We start from the raw sequence: 13,077 nt of genomic DNA, 5'->3' as shown, positions 1-13,077 counted from the left end.
ATCCTTTTCTACTTTCGCTTTAATAATTGTGGTATCTGACGCGAGTAAATTCAAAGACGCGATTGTCATGGCTTTTTACCTTCTAGATATAGATCAGTGTTTACCACCGCTTAACTTGTCATCTACCTACCTACCTACCACCAAGAAAAATAATAGGATGAGGCAGATTAATTAATCAGCCGATGGCGTAATGTTGAGCTTGGACCTCGTTATTCTGTTGTGATCTTTAATATTGGGCCTCCTTTTTCCCTAATAATCTTGAATGGAAGGACCTTAGTTATGTTCATTTTCAATGCAAAAAATGAGATAAAACAATATTTTACATTGTGCTTTTTTATGCAGTGTACAATGAGGGAAATTTTGCCAGGACAGTCACATTAGCCTACTCTTTTTCGATTTCCAATGTGCTCAGTTTATAGCACATGGTTCGGTTTATTGTCCAATCCACACTACTAGATGCTTTTTCCTTATCAGACCTTCCATCCTGCCACAAGGACAACGGGTGGTAAGGGAAGTAAGCCCCACTAGCTGTGAATAAGATTTGGAGGGATTCAGATGGAACTAAATCATCTGCTTTAATCTAGGATGTAGGTTTTAAACAAATGACACAAATAAAAAGATAACATAAGACATAATTTATTGCTAAGAGGTTACATTTATAACTTTTTGTAAAAAATTAAAATTCTCTATATTTTTATATGGATAAGGAAATATACCAACAAAATATCTTTAACAATCATAATCATCTATATATATAACAATTTTCATTTCCATCACTGACAATTATTCACAAAAAAAGAAAAAAAAGACACCAAATTTTATACTCATAAAAATTATGTAAAAAGAAAACAATAAAAATTTACAGAGGCACTTAAGACTTTCGTCATGTCCAAGCTGTAATTTACAGCCTGTAAACAACATTCGCATAAAATGTCTGTGAGAAAGTTATTATTGGCCTGAAAGTGAATACAGTCTCGGCTTCCACAATAATGTTTTATTAAATTGTAGGAGAACCATAAGTTAAATTTACTCCCGAAAAGTTACAGATAGAGGAAATTGAGCTGTATTTATCACATGGAGATATTGGATTTAGGTTGATCTAATCTGTATACTGAATGTGGTATAGTAAAATATCCTCTGTAAGATACAGTATCTGGTGTAGTATCATAATGATAATGACCACCTTGTCCATGGTCACTAAAACAATGAAAATGTTCTGTTCTCAGGTCAAGGTTCTGAAAAGATAGAACATAAAAAGATTATTTTGATAAAGGTCATTGGTATGTAAATGGGTGGTGGTTTGGAGATAAGATAACCAAGTTATGAATAGACATACAAAAATAATTATTTAAAAGTATTTATATTAAAGGGATTTTTATGTGTAATGTGGACACTGATAGCATTAATTTCACTTTTCAGTCAGTCGTCTGTGGTTCCTACAATTTCATTAAATATGCTTTTATAATATTAGGCTCTTCATGATAAGTGGCCTCATTTAACACTTAGTTTTAGTGGAATAGCAGGAACCACAGCTGAGGCATCTTAAGATTGGAATGGTGCAAATTGATGCTATTAGTGTCCACAATACACATAAAAAAAATTTGAGAATCTTCCTTATAATCCCTTTAAGGAAGTGTTTTAGATTTCCAAACCAACAAATGTTACAAGAGAACAGTCATCTTCATCTCAATGAGAGAAACCTTTCAACAAGAATAAATAACAGAATGAAATCAACTACTTACCACATCTCTTGATACCAGTTCACCTAAACATACTAATGGTGCATCCATTTCAAAATATTGTAACCATTCATCTACTTCACCATCTGATTTTAATGGTACCTTGGAGAAATCAGGCTGAAGGGAAAGATTATAAATTGTTGTTATACAGAAGATTCAGCAACACAATCACAGCTGGGCAATTAAAAGCACCATTGGCATTTTCCTCCCAAAAACCATAAGGAATTAAAAATAATTTGGACATTATTTCAACTTGCTCCTGTACAAACTAAATTCATCCTCCCGTATGATATATAACTTAAGTAAAAGACATTCCATTAGTTTTCCCATTGGAAGTGTTAATATAATTACCATAATATGTAAAGTGGCTTTTCCAGTCTCCACCAAAAACACTCCACCCAAAGCAACTGATTTATTCTCGTAGTGAGAGTCTAATGTTTTACGTAATGACGACATGAAATTTTCTGGTCCTGTTCTTTTACTAGCTTTCACTTGTAAAACCTACAATATTAACCATAACATGGACCTCTGATATAACTCTATGACTGGGTTTGTCAACTGAGACTTTTAATTAATATATCTAGCTATGTGGACTCTGATAGCGGGTTGAAAAAAAACATTTACAGCACCAGATGTGATTTAATATTTCATTTGCTAAATAATCAATGATAAAGTGTCAGAATTAGTAAATTTCGCTTAATGCTATAAATTAAAACATTTGAAAATACCAACAACATCAAAAAATGTTTCTGATTAGAAATCCTAAACTTCAAACTGCAATTTCAAAATTGAGTAAAGGCGTTTCTCATTACCCACAAATAAAATTGCTATTTACCTTGCCTTGCTTACCCTCACTACATAATAGATTTGCCATTAAACAAAACTCAGTAGAATCTTTGATCTGCATTTGTTGACATTTTCCATCCTAAAACAGAAGTGAAACATTGAAATAATATATCACTGCAAATTATTTGTTTCTAAATCAACATATACAAATTTTATAGGTTGGATTGCTCAAAAAATCAAAATTGACTTGAAAATAAAATTGAATGTTTGAGTTGAGTGCAATATCTTTTTCATGTAATATCATAGCTTAAATAAGTGTCATAGAAAAGTGGGATTGTATTCTCAATGAAAGACTGCTAAAGTGAAAGTATTACCTTTTCCCCAACTTTAGCTATATAGGTATTATTAACTGTAGGCTGACCATTCTTACCAAGTTTAACATTACATATCATCTAAAAGATAATAAATTAAGCTTATAGTTCAGGCATATTAAATTCAGGTTAAACATCCTCTTACAATTATTGCCTTGACCCAATTCTTAACTTACAAAAAACTTTGTGCTTCTACTCCAGAAATCTCTAACAGCTGTAGAATCTTTCCTTGAAACTTATTCAGAAAATTAACCTTCGAACAGCTAAAGGTTTCACATTTTTTTTTGTGATGAAATTCGTTTACTTTGCTTATGAGATTATAAAATATTGTGACAAAGATAAATTTTTACCTCAGAATTAACTCCTACAAGTGGCCAGGGACCAGCCCCAGCACCAATAACAAATGCTCCTGGTAATCCAACTTCTTCTGACACTTTCCCAACATCATATATCTGAAATCAGAAACATATTTGGGTTGTCAAAAAATTTAATCTCATATGAATATGCAACTTAGTTTTAATGGGAAAATATTTATGCACACAAGAATATGATCTTATCAGTCAAGCCAAGTGACAGACATTTTTATTTTAGTTTTCATATATGTAATAATTTTACATAGGAATGTTTGGATCCTTCTTTAAGGTTAAAATGTGTGCACTATGCGCAAAATTACACTGTACTAAAATCATTTGTAAACAGGGCAAAATCTAAATGGTCTTGTATATACCTTATCTTTGTTGTATTGAGGAACTAAATATGGTGGTCCACCAACATCAGCTAATCTTTCGTTTCCACATATTCCTGCAGTAATATGAATCAAAAGTTTTATTCATAGTTATGTGAAGCTGGACAATGATATGCTGTTTGAAATAAGGAAAAAAATGCTCTTTAATTTCTTTTCCAAATCAAACTGTCTAGTGATGTATCTGTATCTGATCCCATCCAGCTAACAACTACATACATCTTTATATCAGTGAATTCGAGCTGCACTAGAACCACTTTGGATCTCCAGAACTCTAGTTGACAAAAGCTTATACCGGTATCATGCTGTCAAGTCAACAATTTGCCCATGTAACCTAATATTCTCATCAGACAATTTTCAATATCACATTGAAGGAAATTAAGAACGCCACTCATACCAGTATATGTGCATAATGTAAAAATATATTATTTTTTTTACCTGGTGATGAGAGATTAAATGGTTTCTGTGTTAAATCTGGACAATCAACAACTGATACAGAAACATTCTCAAAATTATTTTTTAAACCTTTTTCTAAAACTGAACAAAAAAACATGTAAGTATGTAAGTAAGATGTGGTTTAAAAGAGGGATTACAATTTCAAAATATTTTTTAAGGAACAGAACATCTCTCTAAAACTTAAAATACTAAAAACTGCTGCATGGGTGTAGTTTCCAATATTTAAACTAACGTATTGGAATGTGGGGGGTTATATCAGCAGTAAACTACACCTATTTTTTTATCAAATCATTATTAGGCCTACAGTCCTACCTACACCACAAAATTTGACAAAACCTAATGCAAAGATACTGGACACTATCACACTTGTGTCACAAGACTGTCATGTCAGTAGGCAGTCATATCAAATAATCGGATAGAGATAACTTAGATGGGGTCATTTACTGATAAAGATAGTGGCATACTAACTGTCACTGTCACATTTGTTCAACTGTCATTCTTCATTCATTCGTCCATTCTCTGAAATCTCTCACTCTCATTTCCAAAGACAGCCAACCCCACCAAATTTAACATCGGATAAATTTACCTTTTGCAGCTTCTTCCAATGTCGGCACATGGAGATCAGCTTTCTTGTTAGATACTTGAAATCTAGTCGACATTCTTACTGCTTGACACTAAAGGAAAATGAAGGAAAATGAATTTGAAATTAGACCAGATAAGAGAGATCATAGATATATCAATTGTTTATTTTTAAGACCACACGTGTGGCGCAGCGCCATCTGTACATAAATAATTACATTACACAAGGAAAACAATTTTCATCAATTCGGACAACAAATACATCATAGTTGCCATCTTCACAATGTAAGGATTGTAATTTTTACATAAGTGTGATTTCCATGTATTATTAGGCCTAATCTAACTGTTATAAGAGTGTATCATTCACGAATATCAGATGAAATAAGCTGATAAATATCATATGGCAGCTTCAACTCTATATATGACTATGAGATTTAAGGATTATTGGTATTTAAATAAAAGTTTAAAAAATGAAAAAAAAAAAATCAAAAACTAAATCAAAAAACAATCAGCAAGAAATACAACAAAGTAATGATGGATCCATAATATACACAATAAAATCTTTTTTTTTTTAAATTTTATAATATTTCATTCGCTAATGACTAAATCTTCGATTAAACAATCGGAACATATTGAATTGTTAATGGAATTTAAATGTAACGTTTTCTGTACGTTTTAATTCAAGGGAAGGAATTCAATATAAATATATTTGACCACTGAGGATGCTTATAAAAATTCATCATATCCAATTTCAGTTTCTTTGTTGATTGTGCTTCAGATGAGAAAACGATAGAACTCGTTGATACGTTATAAGTCTTCGGAGTACTGAAATTCGAAGCATTGCACGGAGGTACATTAAGTATCTCTCAATGGAAGAGAATGCCTTAATCCCACTCTGTTACTACTGCCATACTAACACTCCTCGTCCCGACTCCAATTCCTCTAAAACACTGACATCTCCCACTTCCTGTCCTCTATGACACTAACAACTCCCACCCCCTGTCCTCTATCACACTAACATCTCCCACGACCTGCCCTCTATCACACTAACATCTCCCACGACCTGCCCTCTATCACACTACCACCTCCCACTTCACTAACATCTCCCACGACCTACCCTCTATCACACTAACATCTTCCACTTCCTGTCCTCTAAAGTACTAACATCTCCCACTTCCTGTCCTCTAAAACACTAACATCTCCTATCTTATCACACTGACATCTCCCACTCCCTGACCTTATCAGTATCACACTGACGTCTCCTTCTACCATTTCCTGTCTTATCACAATGACATCTCCCACTCCCTGTTGTCTATTACTTCTCCCATTTCCCGTCTTATCGCTCTGAATTATCACCATGACTTCTGCCTGTTCTCTATCACTCTGGTCCTTAATTCCACTTCTTGTCCTCTATCAAACTGACATCTTCCTTTCCTCTATCGCTGTGATTTCTTCCACTTGGTGACAATGTAATCTTTACATTTTTTGAAATCCTTAAGTTAAATCATAGTTATTGACGAACCATAAGTCGGAAATTGTTTTTGAAATATTAGTATTGAACGTAATATTATGTATAAATTTTCTCTCGATCGAATCATACTTCATTTATATATTTCAAAAGCACAATGAATCGAATTTTCAAATTTCTTCAAATGGAAGGATAACAAAACTACCTCAAAGAAACTGGATTTAACTTAGGAGCATTGGAAAAAAGGGGAAAAACATAAGAAGATTGCGTATCAGATAGCGTGCTACTGAAAATAACCCAAATAAATTATTCAAAAGTTAATTTTCTTCAAACCTCTCCCAATAAAGATCTGATTTACTGTATGGTACTACACGAAGTTGTCCGTAAACCTTTGTTCTTTGGTCATAAACAAGAATTGCTCAATGGTAAAATGTTAGATGGGAACCATAAATGGTAACCTAAGTTACAATAACAAAAAGGCGATTTCTTATTTCCTCCATAAACTTTAGAGATTTCCTCTATCTATATATATAAAACCATAGGTCGTGGAATATAAAATGATTTTGTCTCAATTCATTATACGTAAAACATGTATGTCCATTGTGCGAAGCTATTGTTACTGGTTGACCAAGTATGAAACGTGAAATAAATAGTCTCTTTAATCAGATATTAATTAGTCAAGTGTGATATAAATAGGAAGACATTGTTGATATATTGTGTTTAGATATAAACAATACCAAGCATTATTGGTTACTATCTTAAAGGGATCTCGTCTCCTATTTATATATTATCAGAGCTGATAGAACTCTGGCTATAGCTCGCCAGAATAAAGATTCGGGGAAAGAATTTGATCTGAAGACGCGATCCAGAAGTTTTACTGTTATCACCTAATAGAGATAGGCCCGAGCTAAGATTTAGTAAATAGTTGGTCGGAATTATTGAACTGCATGGCTTTGATATTTTACGACGATTCGAATAATACGAGGATTGGGGAAGATATAAATGATAAACTAATGATCGTCTTATGCATTAAGAAAGACAAATTCTTATTTCATAGGATATACTTAATAGTTGGATCGTCTGAATGGTAGTTCAGGTGCCCTTTCATATAGGATCTGACAGGTGAGGGGTCATCCAGATGGCATTTGATGTTGGCCTCCAGCTAGTTGAAAATAAAAGGAGAATTTGTGGTGTTTGAAATGAATTCGAGGAGGTCTTCGAGGAGGCAGGGGCGCGCCTAATGCTCCTTAATTATCATCTGACATAGAGTATCTGACATGAGGTACAGGTGCTAACTAGTGTCATTTTTCTGTCCAGGACCCAAATCCGGAACAAGGCGATTACCTTCAGATTGTTCAACTTGATAGTTTTGCAGGCTTGACAGGGCAAAGACACTCTGTGTAGATATTAAACTTTGAATATGTTCCATGTTCTTTTCTCACTAACCAATCTTTAATTAAAATTAAACCAAACACTATTACCCCTGAGAAATAATTCCATTGTATACAGCAATAAAACCAACATTAAGTTATAGAAGGTTGTTTGTTATTTTCTACAGGTGTGAAATACAGGTATTGATTCTAGTCCAGACTCAACTCTGATTGATTAGTATAAATGAGTTCGAACTGGATTCAACTTTTCTGGTGGAATACCATCCATTGAGGGATACAATCTTGATTCCCGGTGTCATAAATGTTCTGGAAAATCGGAATACGTCTTCCTGGTATGGAATCCATTAAGTTATTAAGTAACTTTATTCCGGGATAAGTAACGTCTTGAAACCAATACCATGTAGTTCTTTAGAAATTCCAGGTTCTTGTCAACTATGTTTGTTCTTGAAACTGTTCGTTGTGTCAACTCGGTAGAAGGATTTCAAAAACCAAAACCCTAGCAATTGGACTAAAGTTGAAGGTAGTCAGCGATGTTTATTCTTATATTGAGTATGCACCAATTGCGACAACACATTGAAAAAATAGTTTAAACTCAGAATCATCATTCCCGGGAACAGAATGATATCTTGGATATCTTTTCTTTAACATATATTTGCTAGAAACTTAATGCAGGTTCTACGATTTGAGGGATTTTACATTTTGAAAACTGCTTGTCATTTCAGTTCTGTGTTTTTGGTTTCTTAAAATGTATGTTAATTATGAAGGACACGTTTAGTTTAAAATTCGCCAGAGAACGTTGGATGTAAATTTTCCTGAGATCATGGATAGCAAGTGCAGTAATCCATATGAAAAAAAATAAATGCACTTCTTATATAGATAAATATTTTAATCAGATTATACTATTATCAACCTTTTAATTAAGAGTTTTTCAATGACAGATCATCCCGTTAATGAGCTCTAGTTGTAAATATATCAATTTCTTCGTGTGTCTCGACAATCTTAATTTAACCAATTTCAAGGTCTATAATAAGGTCTATTGCTGACCTATCGGATATGTATTTTATCTGAAAATAAACGAGCCAGGTTTGTTACACGCGAGTGAATATATTAGAAGTTTTAGTAACTAAGATAAACTATATAGTACTATTGAGTGTTTAAAGATTAGTATATAGTTTGTATACATGATTATGACGAGTATCTTATTAACGGATTAACGAATTAAGTCAGATCCGTGATTAGCATGTAAGGGGATTATAACAAATGTCTTTCTTAATAGTTAATTTACTATGAAATCGGAGATCTTTTAGACACGTCTTCTGTTTTAGAAGTTCAGCTCGACCGTCTTTGAAGCAAAAGTGTTTTGGGAATAGAATAAGCAGGTCAATACAGTACAGTCTTTCGGCAGGGACATTTGGATATAATCCAATCTACAGGATTTATGTGATTACATTCGGAATACCTTTGTGTTATAGAGGAAATTTGACTGGAACATTTCTTTTTGATGAATGAGTTATATGTATTTAATTAAGTGTAGAAGAAAAATCTGTAGATATGTGCTAATGTGGACCACATTTTGCTACAGACAAAAGCTATAACGGTAACTGACTCATAACGATGCGGATTTAGTCAGAGTGACCTACAATAATACTATGACCGACCAAGTTGGTATACACACAACTCTCCAAAATACGGATCCCGTGAAAAATGGCCCAAAACGCAAAACACTAGTGTTGTCAACCTCTGATTATAGCGCAATATCGATAGATTACCCCGTAGGCAATAATCAGTTGGAAGCAAATAACCAACCGCAAGAGGATTCTATGCATCCCTTTGAGCCTGTTTGCATCAGTGTTACTCAAAAATCGAAATATGATATCGGCACAGCACAATCTTTCAAATCAAATTCTCTCCGGAGACGACATAGTAGTATATCATCTACATCCGATCAACCAAAACTAGGTCGTCCAATTCGAACACCGTCTTTAGATTCCTCACGAGTTGCTGAAAGTTCGGCCACAAACCAAAAACCTCCTACTGGACCTCCAAGACACAATAGCGAAAGAAGGCTATCTAGACCTTCATCTGGAAAACGAAACCAAGGAGGGAATAGCGTCAAAAGTGCAAGTACTGCCAGTTTGTCGTGTTCAGATGACGTTAGTGTCATCAGTTGTGCTGAAGATGCAAAGGAGAAAGCTCCAATCGATTTGGATTGTAAAGACAAACTCGAAAGGGCAACCTCAGCTGTCAAGCATTTAAGAAATTTATCTCATCATGTAAGGAGTAAGGTTGATTTGGAATGCAACCATGTCCATAATTCCAAGATGGATTTGTGTCGATGGTGTGACATACGACCCAGCACAGGTTCATCAAAGTCTTCGTCGTCATTAAGTAAGAAGAAGAATTCTCCGTCAGTTTTCAATAGACTTACTAAAGACGGAAAAGATAAAATGTTTAGGTTTTTCCACTGTGAAGACTATACGGACTATATGTATCACTATCGGATACAGTATACTGTCAATAATGCTGGGGATTTAGCTAAACAGGCACCTGTTCTGGGAAGAGATGTACCCGATCCTTACTTAACTAAACCAAGTAGTGTATGGTATGTAGTATGTATATATTTAGTCATTGGTTTACTTGAACTAATAACAAACCCTTACACACCCGAAGAGTGTCATATTCACCTAATTGATACCTGATATGTTGGACCTAATTATAATCATGGGAAAATGTGTATCGACATGTAGATGTAAAACATATATAACATGATCGACGTTATTAGATATTATTTTGATAATAAAAAACATAAGGGGGTTTCTTTCTTTGCAAATTTTGCAAATATTATTTGCTTTTCATTTGATAAAACTAAATTTCAGATTTCAGGGACACTATTTATGATAATAAATCCTCTAGAAGAAATATTTATTATTGTTCTCCCATGGAGCATAGGGCATGACGACGATGTATTCTAAAAGATGCAAAGGAATCATAGATAGTCATCCTATCTGAGTTTTATTAGCTAGTAAAGTCATGTTTGACAAGTACACTTCATACTCTGAATTTAAAGAGCACATGTGCGCACTGTTTGAACTAATTTGGTGCTGTATATGAACTAATGTTTTTAACTAATATTAACTAATATAATTTGTTTCAGTTCTATATATTTAAGGACGTTATTCAAACGAAAATATAGGTGAGCAAATAAGTTGATGTTGCATTTTTTTTATTTTCACTATAATATGATCCACCATAACAAAATTGTTTTAAAGCTTCCCTGGTGAAGCTTTGCAGAAAGATTCAAGATTATTGGAACCCACATTCTCCACATTACAGTCTAATTAGAGCTAGTGTACCAATAATGCACAGTCATTATTGTAGGTGGAAATCCTTCTTTTGATGCAATTCGAGTAATGATACGACACTCCATGTTATCAATACGCAAACCCTTTGCTCTCGTGTAATCAGATCTGCCGTGATGCTGACAGATAGTGAACTGTGCAAGGAACCATCATTGTTTGTGCGACTAGAATGCGCTTGACACAGGTTAATTTCTGAATTTAAAACGTAGTCATGCAGGTAAACATTAATTTTATGTATTTTCAGTATCGTAACGGAACTCAACCAAACAAGTCAAGCCTCATTCAGCTTGACCTCTACCAGAAAATCTGATGATGGTCAAGAAAGAAGTTGTCCTAATTTATCACCTGTAAGATCATTAGAAGAGACAAAAAGAAAACAAGACGTCGCGAGAGTGACCCCTACCCAACACATTATAAGTGTTAATGACTATATGGATTCTTATCTACCTCAAATCCAAACTGTACCTCGTGTTCCGTCCCGTTCTGACTCCTCTCCAGCATTGTTGGGTGAACATAAATCAAAATCGTTCGTTTTATCGGAGAGTGTCGTGTCCAGTTCTCAATTTGATGGTGAAATAGTTGGAATGAAGCACAAATTACCAACAGAAACTATTTATAATTTTTCTATGTTATGCAAACCAACTGCTGGCGAGGATATTTATAATGAGTTAAAAAGTGGTTCGAGCTCATATCGCAATCTGAATTCCAACAGACAAAAGAAAGTTACTGAAGCGGTCGCGACGTACAAAAACAATATTGAAACTGCCATAGCATCTCCCAAATGCGGGGCTAGTAAAACTGCTCATAGTGATAAGGGTTGTCACGGTTGTAATAGGATAACATCTCTGATACGTGGACAGAGAAAGGTTCCTCCGAAACCTCATGATATCAAATCCAAACGTGACATGCCGAGCCAATGTAAACCACTTGAAGAACCTTCGATTAATGTCTTTCACAGACTGCAGAAATTACCCATCGGTTAATGACTTTTTTTCGTGTCTGTTACGTTTTGTTGTTTTTCATAGATTTATTTTATTTTCGCAGCATTTATATTTCTAATTTTATTATCAGCAATCCTAATGATATGATCCTAAGGATAAATCAGCTGTTTGATTATGACGTCACTATGTTTCCGAAAGAAGCATTCATTGTCTCCAATTACACCCCTAATACAAATCTCTTGAATAAGGACATATATCCTCTTGTTAGAGCAAGGTGAATACCCAATGTAGGCCCATGTGGCGATGGATTCGAAAGGAAGTACAAGGAACTACATATTTTGAAATTTCAAATGTTCACTGTACAACATTATATCAGATAGATCTTATAGTTCAATATTAAATTGAGTCAAATTTTGAGGAGTACTACTATAATTCAGGGGAAGTAATTCAATTTAAAGAACAAGAAAAGTTTTCACAGTTCAAGGGAGAATACTCATTCACATCATTTTTAATCTCTGAATACAATGTTATCATCAAATTTGACTCTAGTCTAACAGACAAATTTAAAAAGAAAAAAGAAAATAGAATAATAGGATTAAAAAATATTAACGTTCAAGGGAAGTAATAAATATACCAAATAACAATATGGCTAAAAGGTATATATTATATATTATAACTAATTGCAGAGTACCTCAACTCATCGGAATTATGAGCATGAAATGCCCGACCATCTAACTAATCGTAATTCTTATTAAAGAAAGTTTCTGGACTTGAATTCGAGTAGTCTGAGTCAGGGTAAATAATATGTAATTTTTTTCAGCACGGTTCAAGGGAGGGAACTCCATATCAAAATTCAAAAGTTTACTTAGTTCTTTCTTGTGAATGATGCATCATATTTCGATCGCATAGTGGGTCTCAAGTGGAAATTGATGTTCTATAAATAAAAGGCTGCGCATAATTTCAGTACTTTTTCTTTGTAGGAAACGAGACATTTGCTGAAGTCCTATTATTTAGACCGATTTTCAGGTGTTTTTCACTAGAACAATTGCCCAACAAAAATGGTTTGGAAATATTAATGTTTTCATCGTGCGTTTGGCAAGTAGCGGTCCAAACGTAATTCTGATATAAAAATCTTCTACCAGGTTAGGCTTCATAATGATTCATTCTATTGTCCCAATGAACTGAATGTTAGGCAGGACCATTCCACCTTGGTGTATTGCACCTAAATCTTGCGCGTGTAAAATA

At 34.0% G+C, this 13,077-nt stretch overlaps 2 protein-coding genes across 2 annotated transcripts; one reads left to right on the top strand and one right to left on the bottom strand.

Annotated features, from left to right (window-relative positions):
* Positions 1–613: 613 nt before the first annotated feature.
* LOTGIDRAFT_214298 (hypothetical protein) lies at positions 614–4,799 on the bottom strand. The gene is made up of 9 exons (XM_009053785.1): positions 4,681–4,799; positions 4,077–4,175; positions 3,624–3,697; positions 3,247–3,348; positions 2,900–2,977; positions 2,575–2,664; positions 2,091–2,240; positions 1,743–1,856; positions 614–1,235 (listed from the first exon to the last, which is right to left on the bottom strand). Exons 1-9 carry the CDS (start codon positions 4,751–4,753, stop codon positions 1,071–1,073), a joined length of 945 nt encoding a protein of 314 aa, XP_009052033.1. The 5' UTR covers positions 4,754–4,799; the 3' UTR covers positions 614–1,070.
* Positions 4,800–9,181: 4,382 nt separating this feature from the next.
* On the top strand, positions 9,182–11,874 carry LOTGIDRAFT_159476 (hypothetical protein; the record flags this gene model as incomplete). The annotated part of the gene is made up of 2 exons (XM_009053784.1): positions 9,182–10,134; positions 11,136–11,874. 2 exons carry the CDS (start codon positions 9,182–9,184, stop codon positions 11,872–11,874), a joined length of 1,692 nt encoding a protein of 563 aa, XP_009052032.1.
* Between the last annotated feature and the right edge of the window lie 1,203 nt (positions 11,875–13,077).

Source organism: Lottia gigantea (assembly GCF_000327385.1).
Source record: "Lottia gigantea unplaced genomic scaffold LOTGIsca_20, whole genome shotgun sequence".
NCBI lineage: Eukaryota > Metazoa > Mollusca > Gastropoda > Lottiidae > Lottia > Lottia gigantea.
This window is presented reverse-complemented; position numbering and strand designations above follow the sequence as displayed.

Bases quoted from the DNA above. Each gene is read 5' to 3' on its own strand.
- LOTGIDRAFT_214298 (XM_009053785.1), bottom strand. From the start codon at position 4,753: ATGTCGACTAGATTTCAAGTATCTAACAAGAAAGCTGATCTCCATGTG. The intron at 4,176-4,680 runs GTAAATTTATCC...TTTTTTGTTCAG, and splicing joins ATTGGAAGAAGCTGCAAAAG to TTTTAGAAAAAGGTTTAAAA. The intron at 2,665-2,899 runs GTAATACTTTCA...CTTCTGTTTTAG, and splicing joins TAGCTAAAGTTGGGGAAAAG to GATGGAAAATGTCAACAAAT.